This window comes from Drosophila eugracilis, unplaced genomic scaffold, assembly GCF_018153835.1.
Source record: "Drosophila eugracilis isolate 14026-0451.02 unplaced genomic scaffold, ASM1815383v1 contig_367, whole genome shotgun sequence".
Classification (NCBI taxonomy): domain Eukaryota; kingdom Metazoa; phylum Arthropoda; class Insecta; order Diptera; family Drosophilidae; genus Drosophila; species Drosophila eugracilis.
Genome location: NW_024573224.1, coordinates 3189895 through 3213772, shown reverse-complemented (window position 1 = coordinate 3213772; position 23878 = coordinate 3189895). Strand labels below are relative to the sequence as shown.

At 42.0% G+C, this 23878-nt stretch overlaps 5 protein-coding genes across 5 annotated transcripts; 1 reads left to right on the top strand and 4 right to left on the bottom strand.

The window, feature by feature from the left end:
- Nucleotides 1-25: 25 nt before the first annotated feature.
- On the bottom strand, nucleotides 26-4478 carry LOC108113723. Its single transcript, XM_017224406.2, has 7 exons — nucleotides 4065-4478; nucleotides 3400-3521; nucleotides 3222-3335; nucleotides 2898-3142; nucleotides 2169-2842; nucleotides 1410-2109; nucleotides 26-1348 (listed from the first exon to the last, which is right to left on the bottom strand). Exons 1-7 carry the CDS (start codon nucleotides 4230-4232, stop codon nucleotides 675-677), a joined length of 2697 nt encoding a protein of 898 aa, XP_017079895.2. The 5' UTR covers nucleotides 4233-4478; the 3' UTR covers nucleotides 26-674.
- A 1379-nt stretch (nucleotides 4479-5857) lies between these two features.
- On the bottom strand, nucleotides 5858-10552 carry LOC108113779 (cytoplasmic aconitate hydratase-like). The gene is given in 11 exon segments (XM_017224480.2): nucleotides 5858-6118; nucleotides 6182-6900; nucleotides 6965-7619; nucleotides 7680-7796; nucleotides 7853-7953; nucleotides 8018-8528; nucleotides 8589-8804; nucleotides 8870-8900; nucleotides 8902-9040; nucleotides 10275-10367; nucleotides 10462-10552. Coding segments are annotated over 11 exon segments (2700 nt in total). The 5' UTR covers nucleotides 10469-10552; the 3' UTR covers nucleotides 5858-6007.
- Nucleotides 10553-10801: 249 nt separating this feature from the next.
- Nucleotides 10802-15098, bottom strand: LOC108113792 (cytoplasmic aconitate hydratase). The gene is made up of 10 exons (XM_017224501.2): nucleotides 14985-15098; nucleotides 14831-14923; nucleotides 13756-13925; nucleotides 13466-13681; nucleotides 12901-13411; nucleotides 12746-12846; nucleotides 12571-12687; nucleotides 11852-12506; nucleotides 11078-11796; nucleotides 10802-11008 (listed from the first exon to the last, which is right to left on the bottom strand). The coding sequence occupies exons 1-10, from the start codon at nucleotides 14989-14991 to the stop codon at nucleotides 10898-10900; spliced, it is 2700 nt and encodes an 899-aa protein (XP_017079990.1). The 5' UTR covers nucleotides 14992-15098; the 3' UTR covers nucleotides 10802-10897.
- A 302-nt stretch (nucleotides 15099-15400) lies between these two features.
- On the top strand, nucleotides 15401-16348 carry LOC108113803 (exosome complex component RRP46). The gene is made up of 3 exons (XM_017224511.2): nucleotides 15401-15572; nucleotides 15636-15871; nucleotides 15932-16348. The coding sequence occupies exons 1-3, from the start codon at nucleotides 15467-15469 to the stop codon at nucleotides 16292-16294; spliced, it is 705 nt and encodes a 234-aa protein (XP_017080000.1). The 5' UTR covers nucleotides 15401-15466; the 3' UTR covers nucleotides 16295-16348.
- LOC108113802 (CDK5RAP1-like protein) lies at nucleotides 16319-18152 on the bottom strand. The gene has a single exon (XM_017224510.2). The coding sequence runs from the start codon at nucleotides 18085-18087 to the stop codon at nucleotides 16348-16350; it is 1740 nt and encodes a 579-aa protein (XP_017079999.1). The 5' UTR covers nucleotides 18088-18152; the 3' UTR covers nucleotides 16319-16347.
- Between the last annotated feature and the right edge of the window lie 5726 nt (nucleotides 18153-23878).

Here is a 23878-nt window from a genome sequence, read left to right as displayed (position 1 = left end):
AGCATTTAATTTTAAGACTTGAAACTGGCTGAATAATATTTTGAAGTATATTTCCAATGTTTAATTATAATATCTTGAAATATAGTTTCTAAGTTTGATTACAGTTGTATATTTTCACACGTCACTCAAACAGCATTGGTTGACATTAACTAAATCGATACTTAAATCACAAGTACCGCAGTTCAAAAGGTGTTGGTAACTAACTAATTTAAGAGCTAATAGTTGAATCGAAGTTTCGAATATCAAAAGGTATATTTACGATATTTTTGTAAGTATGAGCAGGGTAGGAGTCAAGCTCCGTTTCTTAAACTATATTTAAGATTACTTAAATGACTTCAGTCGAAATAAGGACGCATTTCAACCTTTTGAAAAAGCGTTTCGTTGCACTAATTAAGGTATAGGTAACTAAATACTAAATACAGCACACGTTTTTTTGTGTTTAGAACTGAACTAGATGCACGCAACCTTAGCGAGTTTTACGAACTAATAAAACTTGTCAGTTTAACGGTTTCCACTATTGTAAAATCTGTCATGTTCCAAAATATTTTATGATGTACCTTTAAATTGTTATCGAGTAAATATTTAAATTTTAGGCTACCTGCAATTAGAATTTCGTAGCTTTTGATATTATGGAATCATTAGCTTTAGCAAGCAGTAGTAGAGCATATTGTTGCTCACAAAGTATCATGGCATGTGCGCTTCAAGTGGAATTCCACCATGTTGTCGAGATCACTGATGTACATCTTGGACTTTCGAATGTCCGAGTTGAGCACACGCAGATTAGAAGTGTAGTCGGGCAAGTGCTGGCTCAGACCGTTGGCCATTTCTTGACCCATTTTTCTAGCCGCCTGTGCGAACGTGAGGCGAGCCTTACCAAGTCGCTTTAGCGGGCTAAACTGCTCGTGCACCTCTTTAAGTTCGCCATAGTCGAGCACGTGCCATTGTCCGCTTTCCATATTCCAAGTAAATAGAATGCGACACTCGTATTGCCTGTTGTGGAACACACATTCCATCCGTCCGGTGCAGTGCGAGCAGATGGCCAGCGGCTGATCCCGCGCCGAGAACTGAGCCATCAGCATGCAGCCAATCGTTTGACTTAGTGGACAAACGCTGATAACCTCGTAAGCCCAGTCATAGAACACGTTGTAGATCTTTTGGTGCTTCTGACACAGCAGGCTGATCACATAGTACGTGAAGGTCTCCAGATCGAAAGAGTGCTGGGTAATAACAACGCTGCTGCAGCGCAGCCGCTGATATGAAGCCTGTGAGATCATCTGCATCTCAGAGTAACAGGAACCATGCACCTCCATTGGCAGCGAAGTGTGATATCCCGGTGATATGCAGTCGTCTGATATGAAAAGAGAATATATATGAGGAACAATATTTACTCCATATTTTTAAATAATTACCCTCTTCGCTAGTAATGACAGAGGTTGCATCGTCCTCTTCCACATAGCGCCGTCTTAGCTTCTTGGTGCACACCGGTTTCTCTGGCATTACGCCGCCCTGCACTGGCATCTCCACAATCCTTGGCTCATCGCGTCGAGGTGACAAGAAGGAAAGTCCTGCGTTCGGCGACATAGAGCCACCTATCTCGAAGCGCTTGGCCAAGGATACTTGCAGTGGAGATAGAGCTCCCAGTGGTCCTACCGGCTTGTAGCTAAGCATTTGTTGTGTAGCCTGAGACAATGGCGGCGATTTCTGGTTAAAGATCTGAGACGTGTTTGCATTGCGACTTGGCGAACGCATCAGCATGGAACTAGAAGGTGGTGAACGGAATCCCAGATGCGGAGGCGTCTGTGCCGGCTGGGAGGGATGTGGCGATGAAGATGGCGAGGCACAAGGGGAATTGTGAAAGAAATGCGCCGTGGGCGAAAAGCGATGAAAGCTGCGAGCGGAAGAACTGGCAGTCGAAGCATTAAAGGCGCGACCCGCCATCCGGACCTTGGTGAAGGGTATGATATTTTCTGAGTTATCTTCTGAGAACTCATACTTCTTCTCCGCCAAACGTCGCTTGCGGAAAGTGGAGATCTTTTCGTATTTCTCGTTGTCTTCTGAGAATTCATAGGCATTCGATTTATCCGTCATCGAACTAGAACTGGCCGGACTCTGCCGATGGGTTAATAGATTTAGATTTTACACATCTTAACTCATAAATTAAAACCTACCTGCAAATCTATGGTAGTGATGCCGTTGCGGAACTTGGTGACTATTCGCTGGTTGCGCCTTCTTGGTGGACTAGCTTCATTGGCAAGTGGTTTTGATACCGGCAGCGTGGTATCCGGCAGAGTCATACTATTCAAGCCCGTAACCACAGTGGGAGTGCAGTGTGGCGTGAAAATAAGCTTTTCGTACGCTTTTGGTGAACAGTTGACGTTGCCTCCGGATGACGCCTCATTATTATTAATGTTATGGTTGTTATTTGGCTGACTAGAGCGATGGGCATGATCAGTTTCAATGTCACTAAAGTCGGCTATGATACGAGCCACCACGCTCTGTTCGTTCACGGATTCCGTTTCCGATCCTGATGCTGTGAAGGCAACTGAGGAACGATCCTCCTCACTTGCCAAAAGATTCCTGGGCAGCAAGAAGGATGGCGATTGTGCCTGAAGACTGGGGAGAACGAGGTTTTGCTGTTGAGAAAGGTAATTGCTGCCTGAGGTCACGGCCGGCGTGTCCATATCGATACGCAGCATGTGCATAAATCCGTTGGAGATGATCAGAATACGCTCTGGGCAAAGCAGATTGATTTTCGGCTCGAATCTCGGATCAGTTTCAGTCGAGGAGTATTTAGTGTGCACCGTTAAGTGGCAGTTCAGGCAGTGCGCATTGTAAAAGGAATCTAATGGCAGAAAAGAATAATTTCATTGATAACTTAAACAAGTTTATGCACCTACATGGACCGTCGTCATTAAGTTTTTTGCATTCTAGGCACCCGAGTTTAGGAACTTTGACATAAGTAATATAACTATCCTCGCCTTCTTCTGTTGGAGCACCATGAACAACTAAAATCTGGTGCTGCGTGTTCTTCCACTGCGTCATAGTTACAGTCTTCACGTTGTCTACCATATGATCGTCGAAGAGGCGCCGCGAGAAAAAGTGGCGCAGCCTCTTGTGCGGTTGGAATGGCCAAAAGTACAAACTAAAGGAAAAAGTATAGTTATAAAAATATTATATATATATTACCTAAAAATAAAATTAACTTAGAAGGAGAGTCTTACGTGTACTTGTAGCCCATGTTGAAGGAATAATGGTTAAGGGAGGAGCTATCGTTACATACTACTCGATGACTGAGCATGTACTGGCCGCAGGCAGTGAGACCCATGAATATGTGCCTAAGATAAAAATGTGTAAGTTAGACAAGGATTCTTTTTATAGAAATCTATACTTATATCTTACCCCTCCATCAAACTACTGGCCAGCACATCTTTGAGGTATAGCTTTAACCTATTTGGCACTCTGTCGTAAGGAAGCTGCTGCTTTTGTCCAGCCCTAGAGGATCCTGAAAAGAATCCAGTGCGCTAAGGGGAGAATAGAATGTATATAAGAGTATTATAATAATCTTAGTATATATAGTATAGTATAGTATATATATAGTATAGTGTATGTTCCCAGATAAACATTTTTGGAAACATTAAATTGACAGTTTTACAGATAATTAATAATTTAACATATTAAAATAGTCAGTTATTAAGATAAATATACTATAGCTGCAAACTGACTCACTTTCACTGGCTTTCCCTTATTAGGACAGATCTCAAACGACCTAAAGAAATAATATTACTTTTTACTACATAATGGTCTTGCGCAAGGTTTCGTAATCCCTGTTGTTCCACCTATACATATAACTAATAATCTATACTTATACTATATGTACCTTTGTACCCTAGAGTAAAAATCAATCGCAATATCTTTCCGGTATTCCCATAAAATTAAATGTAGACCTTGAACTGAAATGTTGACCTCCTTATTAATTGGTTTCGAAACGCTTTTTCTGATCAAAGAGACTATTATTCTCCAGACTACTACACTTAGGTGGAGCTTGATCTTTAGGGTATACCCACCTCCCTGTCGTAGAGCATCTGCACCAGATTCCGTGTCCTTGGAGCTGCTATAGGCGTGGGAGTTGGCTCCTCCGAGGACTCGTCGGAGCTGTCCACCGTGGAGAAGTCGTCCTCGTCGGAGGACACGCCCGACAGGGACTCTACGTAGTTTTGGTAATCAGTCTCCATTTCCAGATCGCTTAAATCAGACTTAATTTTATAAAAATCGAGCAGTGTTCTTTCGTTCCGGCCGAAAAGGGCCTGTGTCCTGCGTCCTAGGACCTCCTCGACGGCTGACAAGTGACGCCAGTGGTGCTCATCGGACTCCTGATCTTTTTAACCACCGCCTTAGATATTTAAAATTACAGCATCATCGGTATTTCGTTATAAATAAACCGAATTTTTGCCAAATAAAATATCTCTCTGACCGCTAGCGCTGGAACAAAAGACAGTGTTTAATCGATACTGTCAAAACAACGAAAGCAATGGTTTGTTTTGAAATATCGATTAAAAAGATCAAAACAAAAAGGGAATGATGCATCGATATTTTATGACGATAGGGCGGCTTTTTTAAATTTCGTCGGAAAATACGTATAACAGATTCTAAGTATTTTATGATCTTTGTTATAAATATAGAAGTAATCTCCTGCATATCAGTTATGTTCTGATTTTAAATTTTAGATTCTGTTTTTAAGAAAACTAATTTCATTTTTTTCAACTTATTTAAATTTTTTATCTTAGACAAAAAGGTAACGTTTCATTTAACAAAATGGAAAGATTAATCTTAACTTATTTTCTTGTTTCATTGAAGTGATATACAATTTAAAGCCCCTAACTGACCCAAAATATCATGCTCTAAAATCTGGCAACGTGACTTACTGTTCATTGACCCTAGGGCGTAATTGTGGGTCAAACCGTTTGCGGAAGCCACCCGTAGCACCACCGTAACCCCCTTTAAAGTGATCCTATAACCAATGGCGGGTTCAGTGCGCCGGGTTTTAGAAGGTGAACAAAGTGCAGGCACAAAGAACCAAGAAACGGGCTTCACAATTTTTTGGTAATTCGGCATAAAAATGTCGAGCATGCCAGCAAAACAGAAAGCCAATTGCAGGGCTCAGCGAATTTTGGCAATGGAAATTCGGGGCAGAACCAATAGCCGATCCATCGAGCAGGAAATCTGATGCGCTGGCAGCGGCCATTGCACCTATGTGCTTATAAGAGCTGGATGGCCAATTCTCAGGTTTTAGTTCTGGAGTAGTACGTGTCGCGGTTGGTAAATCGAAATATCAGTCTTGAAATATCAGTGAGAATAATATAATAATCCATTGTGCAACTTCGCCTCGGAACTTTGAACGCGTCCTGAATTTATATCGAGTTATCTAAGGAAATAGTAGCCGTGATTTTACCTTAGAATTTTTCACATATCACAGTTGCTGTTTCTTTTAGATAGCTCTTTTGTAAGCAGCCTTGATCCTAGACTTCCGAATATTTAAGTGCCTTGAATGAATTCTGTAAGGAATACGACCCCTGGTTTCAGTTTATGGGATACACACAGCTCAGTCTTGTCACATGTCAAGCATCACTGGGCTTTGTTTATCTCATGAGAGCGAAATTTATTCAACAGGCGGTCCACTCCATTATTTCTCCATACCTACCCAAAGTGAAGAACACGACGAAATGGCAAATCTTGGATTTATTGAAAGTTTAAGTATTACCTACTTTTTAAAATTGGTACATCTTCTAATTTGAACAAGTCTTTATATAACCTCACTACCAACAGTACTAGTACATTCCCATTAAATTCATAGACCATATTTAATTGGATACCAAAAGTAAAGGCTTAGTTTATTGGTCTAACCAAGTTGGGGAAGCACCACCACAAATTAAAAACTTAGGGTACTACATTTTACAGTGTAGAAATGCAACTGGAATATACAAATAAAAAACAAAATCAAATTGGATGCTTAAGAAAGCATCTTGCGGATCATGTAGTTGAGAATGCCGCCATTCTTGTAGTAGGTGATATCCACCTCGGTGTCGAAGCGCAGAATGGTCTCAAAGATAGTTCCATCAGCCTTTAAGAAAAGTTAGTTAAGTATACAACATATATCAGTAATTCAGCGGTCCGAGTTATTTACCTCCACCTGGATCTTCTGACCCGGCTTCAAACCGGTCTCAGGCAGGGAAATGTTGTACACCTCCCGGCCAGTTAAGTTCAAAGTCTCAGCACTCTGGCCCGGCAGGAATTGCAGAGGAATGATGCCCATACCAACCAGGTTAGAACGATGGATACGCTCGTAGGACTCTGCGATCACTGCCTTCACGCCCAGCAAGAAAGGTCCCTTGGCGGCCCAATCCCGAGAGCTTCCGCTGCCGTAGTCCTTACCGACCACCAGGACCAGAGGAGTACCCTCCTCACGGTACCTCTCAGCAGCATCGAAGATGTCTAGCTCCTCCTGGCTGGGAATGTGTACGGTGCGTGGTCCAGTCTTTGTGACCAGTTTGTTAACCAAACGAATATTGGCGAAAGTTCCGCGCGACATGATGGCATCGTTTCCACGTCGCGATCCATAGGAGTTGAAATCACGGGGAGTGATGTTCCTCTCCGAAAGGAAACGCGCAGCGGGCGAGGTCCTAGCAATGGATCCAGCTGGCGAGATGTGATCCGTGGTCACAGAATCGCCCAGGAAGAGCAGACAACGTGCCTTTTGGATGCTCTGTAACTTGGGCAGCTCTCGGGTCATACCCTCGAAGAAGGGTGGACGCTTGATGTAGGTGGAATCAGAGCTCCACGAGAACAGCTTGCCCTCGGACACTTTCAGAGTCTGCCAGTCCTCGGAACCGAGCTCGATCTTGCCTAAGGACAGGAAGATATTTTTAGTTATACCAACTATTGTGAAGGGAACAATAGTAATACTCACTGTACACCTCCTGGAACATAGCGGGAATCACGTGTTTGTTCTCGACCTCCTGGATCTCTGATCGCGTTGGCCAGATATCCTGTAAGAAGACATTCTTTCCATTGGCATCCACGCCAAGAGGTTCCTTCTCAAAATCAATGTCCACACGTCCGGCAATGGCGTAAGCAATGACCAACAGGGGGCTGGCCAAATAATTGGCCCGGGTGTTTGGATGGATGCGACCCTCGAAATTCCTGTTTCCAGAAAGAACTCCAGCGCAGACGAGTCCATTTTTCTCGATTGTGTTTACCACGTTTTCCTCCAGGGGACCGGAGTTACCGATGCAAGTCATGCACCCATAACCCACAATATCGAAGCCCAGCTTCTCCAGATAGGGAATGACTCCAGACTCCTTCAGGTAATATGTTACCACACCGGATCCAGGCGACAGTGAAGTCTTAATGTAGGGCAGAATGTTCAGACCCTTCTCCACGGCCTTTTTGGCCAAGAGACCAGCACCCAGCATCACCGAGGGATTCGAGGTGTTTGTGCAGGATGTGATGGCAGCAATAACCACCGATCCGTGATGCAGTTTGTAAGTTTTGCCATCATCCCACTGGAACTCCCCTGAAGCTGACTGAGCCTCCGGAGAAATGGCAAAGCCCTTGAAACCCACCTGAAGTAAGAAAGAATACCTTAGTTAATCAAATTAATTTACTAGGAAGTTACTACTTACTGGGCTGGAAAGGCACGACTTGAAATCCTCTGGCATATCAGATACAGAAACGCGATCGTGTGGACGCTTGGGTCCCGAAACCGAGGTAACTACTGTCGCCAGATCCAAGGTGATGCTCTGCAGAAAGTATGCATATCAAAAAAAGTTTCATATGAGAAATTTATTATAGCAACCTGAGTGAACTTTGGATCTTGAGCCTCATCAGCATAGTTGCGCAACTGCTGTGTGGCCTTCAGATACTGACGAATGATGTCGATCTTCTTCTCAGAACGATCTGAAATTGATTTGAAATTAAATGAAAATATTGATATTACGAATTTATAAGATATTTTTCTTACTCGTCTGCTTCATGTAACCGAGAGTATTTTCATCGATGGGGAAATAGCCCACGGTGGCTCCGTATTCGGGACACATGTTGCTGATAGTTGCCCGATCGGCAATGCTGAGTTCCGCCACTCCAGGTCCATAGAACTCCACAAACTTGCCCACCACACCCAATTGACGTAGATGCTTGGTGATGGTCAACACCAAATCAGTGGAGGTGACAAGTGGACTCAGTTTTCCCTCCAACTTATAGCCAATAACCTCAGGCAACAACATAGAAATGGATTGTCCTAACATCACAGCTTCAGCCTCGATACCACCAACTCCCCAACCCAAAACTCCCAGTCCGTTGATCATTGTAGTGTGGGAGTCAGTGCCCACAACACTGTCGGGGTACAGAATCTTCGAGCCATCGGTGGTATCATTTTCGAACACCACGCGGGCCAAGTACTCGAGATTCACTTGATGAACAATTCCAGAGCCGGGTGGCACAATCAGCATGTTGTTGAAGGCTTTAGCTCCCCACTAATTAGAAAAGTGTTAGCAATAAGACAACGCTTGAGATGATATCATAAGGAAATATACCTTTAAGAAGGTGAATCGCTCCTTGTTGCGCTCAAACTCCAGACTCTGGTTCTTGGTCAGAGCATCAGGAGTACGGGCAAAGTCCACCTGGACCGAGTGATCTATGACCAAGTCGGCGGGGCAGATGGGATTGATTTTCTCGGGATCGCCACCCAGATCCAGAACAGCATCGCGCATAGCAGCAAAATCTACCACAGCTGGGACACCAGTGAAATCCTTAAATAGAAAGTAAATTTTATAAGTTAGTTACTAAATTTACTTAATTTAAGTATAAAACGTACCTGAAGGATCACACGGGCTGGCTTTAAAGGACACCTCCACATCGTTGGAACCCTGTTTGAGGGCTGGTGACCATCCAAGGATGCTCTGGACATCCTTCTCAAGGATATGGAAGTTATCGCAGTTGCGCACCGCCGACTCCAAGAGCACTCGGATCGAGTAGGGCAGTTGATCTGGAAGTGCAAAATATTAAGTGTTAATTAAAAAGTTTAAAGCTTGAATTTCAACAGAATTTCATCACAACAGTAGAACCTCTCTTATGCTACAAATTTTCATTTACTGAAAAAAAAACCATTAGATAAGGTTATAGATAAGAAACGTTTTTAGCAAATCACGATTTATTTCACACAGAACCATCCATACTTCATTAGATTAAACTAGATATTAAATACTTTCTTTGAAAAGCTTTCGGATAAATGAATTTTTAAACGAAGCGTCATAAATCATAAACTAGATAAAGAAAAATTAAAATTGTAAGCAACATTTTTGTATCTTTTTGATAAGATTAAATATATTGTCTATGAGATTTAGCGTCAAATAAGATTTTAACCAATCCTAGGCCATTTTTGAGGAGCACTTAATGTTAGATTGCATTACCCTAAAAAACTAAATGCATTTTTTACATTTTCTGTTCTAGCTATTAGCATGTTTGTTTTGCAATATTAGATCTTATAAAACAAGCAGTTGCTTTAAGTTTCTCATTCTTAATTTCAATCTCAAAAACACCTTTTAATCTAAATTCAAAAAAACTAGCCACCGTACGGAGTTTATATTGTAGTGATCGAGATAGGAGGTACCTGTTATCACTGGGTACAATTATTACGTTTGCCCAGCACTCGATGAGACTGATAGTGAATGGTAGTAGCCATCAAAGAAAACCCTCACCTCAGACCCTCGATTTTTGGACACGCGCTGCTCCAATGAAAACATTCCACTTGGTCTGAAGATATTTCGGAAGCTTCGAACTACGAACCCAAAAACAGCAGATGTGTTTAGTTTTAAGCCGCTGATAATGTGGGCACGTACAATTTGGAAAGAAATGGAAATACAATTCAGAGGCACACGAATCATTATCACCGGCAGACGAGCCCCATTATGGGGCAATCTCTGTGGTGATAACTTTCGCTTTCGGCGCGAAACAAGCTTGTCTATAAAAAAACTATAGAATACCTAATTTAAGCTGTGGGAGCACCTTCCAATTGACACCGCCTGACTTGCAAATTAAGGTGTTTGCTGTTCGTTTTTCTTTCTTTTAAGGGGTCAAACTCCAACTTCAACAGGTGCTTTTCGGGGGACTTAATTCCCAATTTAGCCACTCATATTTACTCTAGTTTATACGATGTTTATAACCACCACGTCGGCAGACACTCCCATTTTTAAAGCCTTTTTTAAGGCTTATCCACTTACCATATTTGCTGTCGATGGAGGCGAGGTCAAAGTACTTGTATGTTGTGCCGGCCTGCGAGAAAGTTTTCTCAAACTGAGCAAAGGGATTGGCACCTGTGATAATACAAATATGTTATATAAGCCACAGGATTTGGGTGAAGCAGTTTAATATAGTCTAAGGAACTGGTATTTTGAACTGGGAACCCACCTGACATCTTATTGGGAAACTTTACTGAACTTATTCCGGACGAGCAAAGCAAGAAACTGATTGGATTGGAGAAGCGAGACGGATTGGAACTGACTAGGTTTCTTCATATATCGATAGGCAGGTATGGCAGCATTATCGCCAGTCGAATTTGTTAAGTGTTATCGCCCGCGAACTTCAAACGTGGCATTTAAAAAAATCTTGCTTTAGCGCACTTGTGATTAGTAAGTGAAACTAGTACATTAAACATATCTTATTATAGAATATATAGTATTCAATATGTTTGTTTTATATTAAATCATGTTTTTCTTTTATAGAATAAATCTGATTTCAAAATAAGATATTTCTTTTCCATTCATTTTTATTAACAGAGACTTATATAAAGTAATTATTTAATCTGTTTACTATTTACAATGGTATAGAAAATATAACACAAAAGTTAAGACAACATCTTTCGAACCATGTAGTGAAGGATACCACCGTTCCTGTAATAGGCAATGTCCACATCGGTATCGAATCGCAGAATAGTTTCAAATACAGTTTCATTAGCCTGAAAAATAATTATAACAGTTTTGGAATTAAAAAAATATATAAATTTCAATATAATTCATTTACTTACCTTGACTTGGATTTTCTGGCCCGGTTTCAATCCACTTTCTGGGAGAATAATATTGTATACCTCGAGACCATTAAGTTTCAAAGTCTCTGCATTTTGACCGGGAAGGAACTGCAGGGGAATAATGCCCATTCCTACCAAGTTGGAACGATGGATGCGCTCATAAGACTCCGCAATAATAACTTTAATGCCCAGCATGTAAGGACCCTTGGCGGCCCAATCGCGGGAGCTGCCACTGCCGTAATCCTTGCCAGCCACCAAAACCAATGGAGTACCTTCCTCGCGATACTTCTGGGCAGCATCGTACACGTCCAGCACCTCCTGGCTAGGAATGTGCAGAGTACGCGGTCCAACCTTGGAGATAAGCTTATTGACCAAACGAATATTTCCAAATGCCCCTCTGGACAAAACTCCATCATGGCCACGACGTGTGCCGTATGTATTGAAATCACTAGGCTTAACATTGCGCTCAGCGAGGTAACGGGCAGCCGGTGAGTTCCTTGCTATCGCTCCAGCAGGAGATATGTGGTCCGTAGTAGTGAAATCACCCAGCAACAAAAGACAGCGAGCGTTTTCTATGTTTTTCAGTTTGGGAATTTCGCGGGTCATGCCATCGAAAAAGGGAGGACACTTGATATAGGTGGACTCAGGGTCCCAGGAGAAGAGTTTACCATCCGGAATCTCCAACGACTGCCATTCCTCAGTACCCTCTTCAATCTTGCCTGAGTTAAATTAAAGTTATTTTAGTTAAATAAATGATTAAATAGAATTACTTACTGTAGGTGTCCCTGTACATGGCAGGAATGATATATTTGTTCTCAGCTTCCTGGATCTCTGATCGGGTTGGCCAAATGTCGCGCAAGAACACATTCTTCCCATTGGCATCCACGCCAAGAGGTTCCTTCTCGAAATCAATGTCCACACGCCCGGCAATAGCGTAAGCAATGACCAACAGAGGACTGGCCAAATAGTTTGCTCTGGTGTTTGGATGGATACGACCCTCGAAGTTCCGGTTTCCAGATAAAACTCCAGCGCAGACCAGATTATTATCCTCGATAGCATTCACCACTTTCTCGTGCAGAGGTCCAGAATTGCCGATGCAAGTCATGCAGCCATAGCCCACAATGTTGAATCCCAATTTCTCCAGATAGGGAATGACACCAGATTCCTGCAGATAATAGGTAACCACTCCAGATCCAGGCGACAAAGACGTCTTGATATAGGGCAACACATCGAGTCCCTTTTCAACGGCCCTTTTGGCCAAGAGACCAGCACCCAACATTACAGAGGGATTGGAAGTATTTGTACAGGATGTAATAGCTGCAAGGACTACAGATCCGTGATGCAGATTGTAGGTCTTGCCATCTTCCCATTGCAGTTCTCCAACATCAGTTAGTGCCTTCGGGGTAATAGCAAAGCCCTTGAATCCAATCTGAGGAAAAAACAGAAAATAGTTTATGAATGTATAATAATGGGTCACAATAATAACTACTTACTGGACTGATCAGACAAGACTTGAAATCCTCTGCCATTTCTGAAACGGAAACGCGATCGTGTGGTCGCTTGGGTCCAGAAACTGAAGAAACCACAGTGGCAAGGTCCAATGAGACAACCTAGAGGGTAGTAAAAAGATTAGAAATAATGTACAAACTGTAAATCATTTTTATAAACCTGCGTGAACTTCGGATCTTCCGACTGATTATCGAAATTGCGTAACTGTCGAGTAGCCTTCAAATACTCCCGAATGATCGATATCTTCTTATCGGAGCGGTCTTTAAAAAGAAGATATTATAGAAATTAAAAATGTAACTGAAATAAAAACTTACTAGATAGCTTCAGGTAACTTAAAGTGTTCTCGTCCACAGGGAAGTATCCTACAGTTGCTCCATATTCGGGACACATGTTACTGATGGTTGCCCTATCGGCAAGACTGAGCTCCGACACTCCAGGGCCAAAGAATTCCACAAACTTGCCCACAACTCCCAGTTGACGAAGGTCTTTGGTAATGGTCAATACCAAATCGGTGGAGGTACAAAGTGGATTGAGTTTTCCCTCCAATTTATAGCCGATGACTTCGGGCAACAACATGGGAATGGATTGCCCCAGCATTGTGGCTTCTGCTTCAATTCCTCCTACTCCCCAACCAACAATTCCCAGTCCGTTGATCATCGTGGTGTGGGAATCAGTGCCCACAACACTGTCCGGAAACAGGGTCTTGGAACCATCCTTGTTATCCTCTTCAACAACAACATGGGCAAGGTACTCCAAATTAATTTGATGGATAATACCAGAGCCAGGGGGGACACAAAACATGTTATTAAAAGCTTTGGAAGCCCACTACAAAGATATATGGGTTAAGGGAATACAATAGTAGGTCAACTAAATAAATACCTTTGTGAAGGTGTAACGCTCCTTGTTTCTTTGGAATTCCACAACTAAGTTCTTCTTCATGGCATCTGCAGAGCGATGAAATTCCACTGGCACAGAGTGATCTATGACCATAACGGATGGACAGATGGGATTTACTTTCTCGGGATTACCACCCAGTTTCAAGACAGCGTCGCGCATGGCAGCAATGTCCACCATGGCAGGGACACCAGTGTAATCCTGAAAATTTCAAATTTAGAAATTATTAAATTAATTAATAAAATTCTAAAGACTATGTAAATCTCTCAACTTACATGCAGAATTACTCTGGCTGGCTTAAATGACACTTCCACATCATTGGATCCTTGCTTGATGGCCGGGGACCAGTTCAAGATGCTGTGCACATCTTTCTCCAAGACATTAAAGTTATCACAATTGCGCACCGCCGACTCCAAAAGCACTCGGATAGAGTAGGGCAATTGATCTATAAATAATATTTAAATTTATTTCACCAGAAGACATAGTGCAAGCAACACCTATGAGGAAACCCCTATCACCTAATCAGTTGACGTCCTATTTAAAAATTCCACTACTCGAAAAAATTTTTTTTAAATCTTAAGAATCGACGTCACCTTTTTAATTGATAAGTGATAAGCGTGTCCTAAGCACTGAAGTGCCACGGGGCTCCTTATCAAAAACTTGTGAATGGAGGTTTCCATGATAGGTAAAATACTGATATTACTGATCTAATTTTTGTACTCTGTCAGTAGGTGGTATTTTAGATAAGAGGAAATCTATTTTTAGACAGAAACCTGCTACCTAAGCATCTAAGCACACACTATAAACAATTTTTTTAATTTTAGGCTCTAATAATTTTGATGGAATGGGTTGTTATTGTTTGTTTTTATAATTGGATAAAATAGTTTGCATAATTGCATATTATATATATTGCATATATATACTATTCATTTTTAATATGCCTTATAATTGGAGTAAAAATGTCATTATGTAACCCACCCTATTTATATATTTCGATAATATTAGTATAAAAAATGAATATTTTCAGATAATGATTAACGATATGTTTAAACTGCAAAACTATTTTTAAAATCTAACGCTTTTTCTTGAATACATCGTAACATAGTGTTAAATCTTTTTGTTATCACTTTAAACTAGGTCAGAAAAATTTGGAGTTCCTAATATTAAATAGTATGATGATTCCTCACTTTTAATGAATAATTAAGCATTGTTGTTATGCCAATGGGTGTATGACCTTCACGTATTACATGTGCTCTATAGTTTACAAACCTGGTTCTATATCTTTTTAAGTTTAATTACCATCACTATATCATTGTACCAAAGAACTTTTATTGTAAACAAACCACTTACTGTATTTGCTATCAATAGCAGCCAAATCGAAGTATTTGTATAATGTGCCACTCTGAGAGAATGATTTCTGGAACTTGATAAATGGATTTGGCCCTGGAAAAAATGTTTGTTTAAAATCTTCTTTTTATGTCTTTTTTTATTTATAAAAACTAACCAGGCATTTTAATGTATTTTTTACTTTACAACTTCACTGATGTTACACTGTATATGAAGTAACGACTTTTATTAAATGTACTTTATTCTCTTCCCTGTTATATACGTTTTGTAGACTATGGATCAGTGTGGCGCATTCGAAAGCGCCAAAAAATATCACAGATAATGAACTTTTATGATAATCTACAGCGTTTCTATTTGTAATTCTTGTAAAGATTATTGATTGTACATTAAAACATTTTAAATGGATATCTGTTATTTTTGTCATATTTTATAATAGGTTGGCCAAACTATTACAAAACATAAAAATTTAAAATGATAAATGGCGCGCTAAGTTGGTTGGCAATCGATTGCTAACTTGGTTGTTATCGATTTATTGTCGGCTTGATAGCCATAAGCAAATACGACCTCCTAATATCGATATTACAAACACAAGGCGATATAAAACGCGCACGTTGTTTTCTTTGAATTTACCAAAATAAAATGAATTTGCCCGGGAAAATTAATGTGGAAAAGGATAAGCTGCGTCAGATGCACTGCGAATTCAATCCCTTGTCACGCTGCGATGGATCCGTAATGTACAGTCAAGGTATGGCCATTTCTTGAAATTTGCCAATGGGCCAAACCGGCTAAAGGGCTTTCTATATTTCAGGTGCCACTGTGGTTATAGCCGCTGTTTTGGGTCCGATCGAGGTAAAAACGCAAAACCTGAGCATAGATGGCAGCTACCTGGAGTGCAATTACCGACCAAAAGCTGGTCTTCCTCAGGTTAAGGAACGGATTCGCGAGTCAGCCATTCGAGATGTTCTGGAGCTGGCCCTCCTTGCCGAAGCTCATCCGCGTTCCAAGATGTCAATCCAGGTCCAGGAGCTGGAGGATCGTGGCAGTGTAAAAATCAAATTCATCTGTGATCTATAAACGTTATAATAATTGTTATATTCCCCTCAGATTGATGCATGTGCTGTAAATTCCGCCTGCCTAGCTATGCTTATTGGAGGTCTGCCCTTAAAATATAGTTTTGCTGCCGTCCACTGCATCATCGACGAGAAGGGAGAGTATGTCCTGGATCCCGACCAAAGTGAGACACTCCACCAACGTGCCAGCTTTACCTTCGCCTTTGATTCCGTTGAAGGAAACCTCCTTTTGGTTCAGACAAAGGGATCTTTTAAAATAGCCCAATTCAACGACATCGAATGCATTTGCCGGGCGGCCAGTGCGGAGATCTTTCAGTTCTATCGCAACCAAATAGCCAAGTATCATGGCAGAAGCGATCCGATAGCAGAGAAGGATTCTTCAGCCATGGAAACGTGATGGAAAAACACAACTAAAACTAGGTACGATTAAAGTTCATTTTATTGTATAAACTATCTGCTGTGAAAGCTCGTTATACTACTTAATTCAAGGGGTGTGCCTTTAAGCACCTGGGAGTTGGATTCCTCAATTCGGACCGCAACAAAATCACCTACTCCAAATGATCTGTTAATTCTAGAATCCCGTGTAGTGGGTAAATCCATCGCAGGAACAATAACCTTGATATTAGCATCATTGCGACCAAACCAATGGGCATCTGACCTCTTGCTTTTCCCTTCGATAAGAATGAGTTGTTCCTGTCCCTCCATTTTACGGTGTAACTGGGTTGCTCCCTCACGGAAAACATGCACCATACGTTGAAGTCTCTCATTTTTAACATTTAATGGAACATCATCCTTGTACCGACGATGCGCTGTGGTCTTTTCCCGCATGCTGTAGGCAAATAAATACGCCACATTGTACTGTACTTGTTGGATGAGAGACACTGTGTCCTGAAATTCCTCCTCCGTTTCGCCGCAAAAGCCGCAGATGAAATCGCTGGATAGGCCCACGTTGGGTAGGAATTGCCTGATGTGCTGCACAAGTTTCAAATAAGCTTCTCTGCTGTAACCACGCCGCATTCTTTCCAACACTTGGGTGTTGCCTGATTGTGCTGGTAAATGCAGTTGCTTGCACACATTTGGATGATCTCTTATGACCCTTAGAACTTCGTCGGAGAAGTCCTTCGGATGTGGGGAGGTAAAACGAATCCGCATCTCGGGAACAGCTTGAGCCACGGCTCGAAGTAAATCTGCAAAGGTAGTGCCGCCAGTTCTTGTCTTGTAAACAGTGCTGAAACCGGGAACTGGTGTGGCCTTTAAAGAATCCTCTGTCTCCTGAGCATTCCTGTCTCTGTACGAGTTGACATTCTGACCCAACAATGTAACCTCCTTAACGCCCTGTTCCTCTAAAGCCTTGACCTCAGCCACAATCGATTCCAGGGGTCGTGAACGCTCTCGGCCACGGGTAAAGGGAACGATGCAATAGGTGCACATATTGTCACATCCCCGCATAATGGACACAAAAGCTGTTGGGGATTCAGAATTCAGTCTCACAGGCATCACATCTGCATAGGTTTCGTCCAGCGAGAGTAGCACATTAATGGCCGAGTTGCCATAATGCCGGGAGACCGCCAGAAGTCTGGGTAAATCCTTGTAACTGTCTGGTCCAGCAATCACATCAACACATTGTTCCTGCTCCAGTAGCTTCTCCTTCAGACGCTCCGCCATGCAACCAAGTAGGGTCAGCTGCAGCGGATGCCTGCGAGAGCTGCGCTTGTTTTTCATGGCCCGCAGGTGCTTCAATCGGTTCCAAATCCTCTGCTCCGCTCCATCGCGCACTGCACATGTAACTAACATGATGACATCTGCATCATCGGGTTCCTGGCATCGCAAATAACCATTTTCTTGGAGGATACTAAACACCACCTCAGTGTCATTAGTGTTCATCTGACAGCCATAGACTTCAAAGTGCACCTTCCTACCGTTTCCATTGAAATCGATGGAATTCAGGTACGGAACACTGGTGTCCACTTGCTCATCTTCGTTTAGTTTTAGTCTCGAAGCTGGTTTGACTGCAAAAAAGTCTTGGAAGCCTGGTCCCCGTTGAATCCGTTCCAGGAAAGTGGCACGTGCAGCCTGTTTTGTTTCACCTGGTTCAGTGGAGATCGCTGATAAGGCAGCTGTTGTAGCTCCATTGGTGGCAGGGGTGGAGGCGTGCCGCACTTGGCGAATTAACGCCCGACTGGCTTTCATTTAATTTTAATGAATTATTTCGTTTTTCGTTTGTTTATAAGTTTTTAAAATTATGCAATATTTTCTTATTCGACCAAAATACCAAATTAATTCAAATTGTGGCAGTCACTTAACTGGGCACTCTAATATCCAACGTATGCGGTCTGGCAGCACTGGGAAGTGTTCCCAGTTGTATTTACGCCATCTAGTGGATTTTTTTTCTCTCCTTTTGGTTAAACAGCACCTTGGGGGCGGTAGATGCAGCTGTTAGTTCGGGATCTAAACGCTAGTCTTGACTGAAAAACGTTAAATTTAAATTTTTGACTTTTAATTTAATAGGTTAATTATGATTTAAATTAAAAAGTATGAGAAATATTATTCGAACTTCCATGAAAATTAAATCCTTGCTTTATAATAATTTACGAAAAAAAAGAAATATTGAACATGTTTAAATGTTAAAAATTGTAAATTACTAAGTTTAAGTTTCTTAGCTAAAATCAAGAATATTATAAGCATCCTTTGCTCGCATTTTGAAAGATGAATTTGTAGAAAACAACTCATAATTAATTAGCTCTTTAAGACTCTTCCTGCAAGACAGAGAAATGCATTTGGCTTCCTTTTGCCGATAAACACTCACAGGGGGAAAATGTTTAGCCGCACATTTGAGGACAGGCTGGCCAAAGACGGCTCAGCCGTAAGAAATTAGCTCGGCCTCATTATGAGCTTATCGTGGTCGGGTTAATAATGCACAGGTGAAGACAATGCCATTGCAGGGACAACAAATGCAATGCCTATGCCGTCTGCTCTTGATTCCGTTTCTATGCCTGTGCCGACATTTTGTGGCTTTGTGGGTCAATAACTGAATAATTGCATTGCCACCAAGTGTGGGCCAAATTCATTGGCCGCACTCCTCAGTAGATAATTTTAGCCACCTTAAATTACTTCAGGATGTACTAATACTTAAGTGGTAATGCAATATAATTACCAAAACCCATTGATTTCCTTAACCTCCTTTTAGTTTACACCAAACTAAGTTTCCTTTTTCGATCCTTAGCTGGTTTAGGAAACAAAGAAAAAAGGGGGTGGTGAGTGGGGGAGACGCCTAGCAGACATATTTTGTAAACACTTACAAGCAGAAATATTTTAATGAAAATGAAATGAAAATTCCACTTTCGGCCAAAAGAATTTCGTAATTACAGCGAAAAAATTCGGTAATTAAATTCATGAAGTTTCTGGCTCGAAGGCAACGAATCCGTAGGGAGCCACTTGGTTGGCTCCCAGGCAGGACTCGCATCCTTGTAAGTGGTCCTGCCCGGGCTGAAAGGCCTTCTGCTTTTCGCGTTCTGTTGGTTAAGCATTTTCTTGTATTTTGTCGGCACTTTTCCGCTAAAGTTATTTTCCCATGAGTTTTTCCCTCTAGTCCGCCTGCTATAAATCTTACACTACGGTCCTGGGTATGGAGTTGTGCTCTACAAAATGGGTGGAACTATATAGAGATGGGGAAAGAGGGAGTTAGGGGATATTACTGGCTTGTGCATACGCTGAGCAGCTTAAGCTCAGAACTAGTTGGGCAGGACTTGTATATAGCAGAATATATCTCAAGGAAACTGTCAATAAATAATAAATAATTCAATTCTACTAATGCCTTCTATATTTAGTGGTAGCAATTAATCCGACAACTCGAAATGGAAACACGCTCTGAGCAGTTGACAATTTGTGAGAGCTTTTAAATTGGATAAAGTTGTAAGAGGAAACCCTCAGATATTCGCTTTCTTAGTGAAGAAATTGATTTAAAATGCAAAGGAATACCTTATTTTAGTTTCTTATTAAAGTTACTAATCTTGACTAACTTTCGAACTTCCCGCATTTGCTGTTAACTTGTCCGTAAAGTACCTTTTAAGCCGCCTGCTAATACAAATTGGAATGAGTGAGTTGAAATCCCCCTGAGCCTCACCTTCGTCAATCTGACCCCCTGGTCCAATCCCCATCCACCGTAACCCACCGTAAGACCCACCCAACGTCGCCCCACCGTACCCACCAACGACACTTTGAGGCCCCATAACGCGGGCTCACGCATAATGATCCTTTGAATGGCTCAATGCGTGGCTTCGCTCCAGCCGGAAAAGTTTACTTACAGCTTACGGATTTCTATTTTTCGGAAAACCATTTTCCCACCCATCAGGCGTCAACCCTTGGGGGCGCATTTTCCGTTGCACGTGGGGGGTTAAGAAGATGGGGGAGGGGGCGCGCGGTGTTAACGGCTCTGCGGAGAGTAATTTTCCCCAAGCAGAGACAAAAAAGAAAGCAGAGACAAAGAAAGGCAAGCCAATGTTAATAGAAAATGGTTCGTTGTCGTCGTCTTGGTTGTCGTTAAATTGAAATTGTCGCGGAAATAAAAATTTGCATATTTCAGCATTGATTTCCCCACTTTTTTCCCTCCACCTCAGGGGACCCCTGTCGTATGCGCAACGCTGTAGTGCACTCAATAAATTTTCTTGTCCTGAACTTATTTTAAGGTTGATTTAATCTGACATGGTAGAAGACTATATTCTTAGTTTAAGGAACAAGAAACTTAACTATATTGTCTATAACTTTAGTAAGGGATTTAATTCATATTCAAGCTTTTCCTTTGCAAATTTCCATGACCCTTTCCTTTCGTTTAAGCACTTTTTAAATGCACTTAATAAATCTGCTTAAACTTCTAGAAATTGTGCAAATTAATTTCGAGCCGAGTGCATAAACTAAACCAAATCCAATGACCAAACAGGGAAAAAGGGCGTTTCGATGGCGCCTGGTCCTGGGTTTCTCATTACTGACTACTGCCAGTTCCAGTTGCTGTCTCTAGTAAATCCTGACGCTGTCACAATAAAATCCACTCAAGCTAAACATACGTCAGCAGTGACGAGAGCCTTGGTCCTGGCCCCGACTTTCGTTCCAGCTTTCTGTTTGAGTCCAAGTCCGAGTAGTTGGTACCCCGGCCAAGTTGCACAAATTTATGCCCCAGAAGAAAAAAAAAAAGGCAATCTCCTCCTCTTTGGCGCTGGCTGTGACTCTGAGTCGCAGGATATAATACCAAACTGCTCATTGATTTATTTACGAGCTTCTCTGATGGTTGGTCAGCTTGCTATGGCATGAGAGGCGTGGCTGATGGTGGTGACCAGCTGCAGTGAATGCTACAGATCAGGGATACGGAACTAAAACTAGAATATAGAAACAGGAAAATCTAACTAAGACTTCATTTTTAGGCTTGCCATAAGACCTTACCCTTTGATTTTTAAGAGCAAAAAATGGAAACTTTTCAAGATTTTTCTAGAATAAAACTAAGAAACTTTCACATATAAAAGTTGTAATATTTCCCCACCTTTTTTCCTTTTTACTTTTCTTTCGAATCTCAGATTATGCATCCCTGCCTCACAAATTGCAGCTACATTCTCGGTTTTCTCCACTGCCACTGGACATGCTGCCATCTCCCATTGCTCCTCCCCTTTTGCCATCGTCTTTGTCCTGTGACTGTGACTTACATAAAGTGTCCTCGACTTGGCCAAGTCGAGTCATTTAGGCGCAGGTCGTAGATCTTCCAAAGCAATGGCTTTTGACACCCAATGTGGCCCTCATACTGATGGTCATGATGTTACGTTCCTTAAATATTTACGCCGCCAGACCGAGCGATGGCTTTAAGGATCTCGATATTGGATACTGGGTCCTTGTGGCTGCCTGCGGTGTTTACTGGTAATTTTCATTGTCACGTGGCGGTAATTACCGGTGTTGCAGACACAAACACAGATGCAGACACGCGGCCAGACACAGACATTGAGTCAGTCATGGCCGTGGCTTTGAACTGCACACGACTGCACTGCGAAAAAAAAGTTGTGGGGGGGTATTTGAAAAATTTAGAACTAGGAAGGAATCTAGTAACGAGAAGATATTGTTTTTGTAAGAACCCAATATTACCTACTTCCCTATTCTTAGTTCTGAAACTTAATTTCCCTTCATTATCATTTCCAATTTCTCCGCCTGCACATGTACGTCTGTTGATTTGTCTGTTTATCTGTATGTGTGTGTTCGTGTGGGCTATATCCTGTGGCGTCGCGACGCGCTTTACAATTTCAATTCATTGAATTTTAACAGCGCCTGCAGCGCCATCCAGCGTCCTTGCGCCTTGCTAGCGCCCAGTTAACCGAAAGTTTGTAAAACGTTATATGCAACATTGGCAGGACAGCAGCAGCAGCAGCAGCAGCAGAGAGGACAACACAACGGGCTTCGGTGGGGATATACTGGCTGGCTAGAGTCCTGATCCCGGGCAAGGTCCATTGTCAATGGTTTCGTGCAGGTCGGCCGCTGATATTAAAACGTGTTTTATCACCCGCCGCCATTTCGCGGCCGGGTATTCATTCCAATTGCGGCCAGATTGCACTTTTCAAGTGCGTGTTAATGCACTGCGTGTGTGCGGAAGGTGGCGGGGTTTTCAGGCGGCGAAATAGGGGTTTAGAAGGCAACGCTTTATGCCCTTGCAGTTGGAACTTAAAGCTGACTCAGCCCCAAAAAGCGATGGCTATTCAAATTAGAGAAACGAGCTGGCGACTGTCACAGCAACAGCAATCTAAACAAGAAAAAAAAAAACAGAAGGGAAATCAAGCAAAAGGGGTTGATGCCTGAAGGGAAAAACAAAGTTTGTGGAGAAGCGGAGATGGCAGGGGGGAAATACACAGAAAATAAATAAGTTTTGCGTGATGAAAGCTGATTAAAAGCCTTACTTCTAGGTAGATTTTCCTGCTTTTCCTAGGTTTTATAACGACAAAGATCCAAGCTTGTTCTATGATTTCTAAAATTATTAATAACTTAACTCAGAAAATGTTATAAAATGTAGCCTCAGTGTAGAAGGTGTAGGAGAGAGTGTGTTTTCAGGGTATCCTAGCAGCAGCTGTTGTTTGTCCTTTGCCGCCATTTTGTGCGTGTGTGAGTGGCATCCCTTTCACTCTGGAGTCGAGTTTGTTACATTTTCGTTTTGCAATTTCATTAAATTCCAACATCCGCCATAAATCTTCCACTCTTCAGCACGGCTTCTGTGCTTTGAAGCGATAAAGGTATGTCTGCTTGTTTGTCCTTGTGTATTCGCGTGTGTGTGTGCTTGAGGGTTCGGGGATCCCATTCACACACACACACTGGTAGAGAGAGAGACCGTAACGTAACCCAAAATGGCCGTTGAAGTGGTTGAAAGCGATTACGCTGACTGCCAAAGGTTGACGTGCCTTCCTCCAGTGTATGTGGGAGTTGCTGTTTAAATGTTGTATGAATGAGCTTTTTGGGGACACTTCACGCTCGGACCCTTTGGGTTGAAGGAGAATTATGTGAGGGTTTCCTCATCCAGGACTTTAAGCTGCCCCAAAACATAAACTTGCCTCAGTTACACCCAGATGCTCTATTAATATGTCCCCATTCCCCCCCATTCCCCCTTGCACCACACTCAGAAACTTTCCTTTCGACATTGACAAGTCATTGAGCAAGTTTATGGGAGTTGTTGAAATGTATCCCATCCGGAAAACATAACTTAACAACAGATTAAAAGCCCATAAAGCGTGTTCGAGTTCTGGTTTTTGGTTCATATTTATCATAGCATACATTTTTGGGCTGTCGATGAAATTTCCCGCATTCTCTCACGTTTCTCGCTGACTAGCTAGTCCAATTTCATTGCCAGTTCATTGACATTCCATTCGTTGAAGTATGCTAAATATTATGACAACCTCTGAGCAGCGCCTTTCCATCCCTTTTAGCCATTTACCAGCAGCAGTGGCTAAAAAAAAGGCTGAAAACT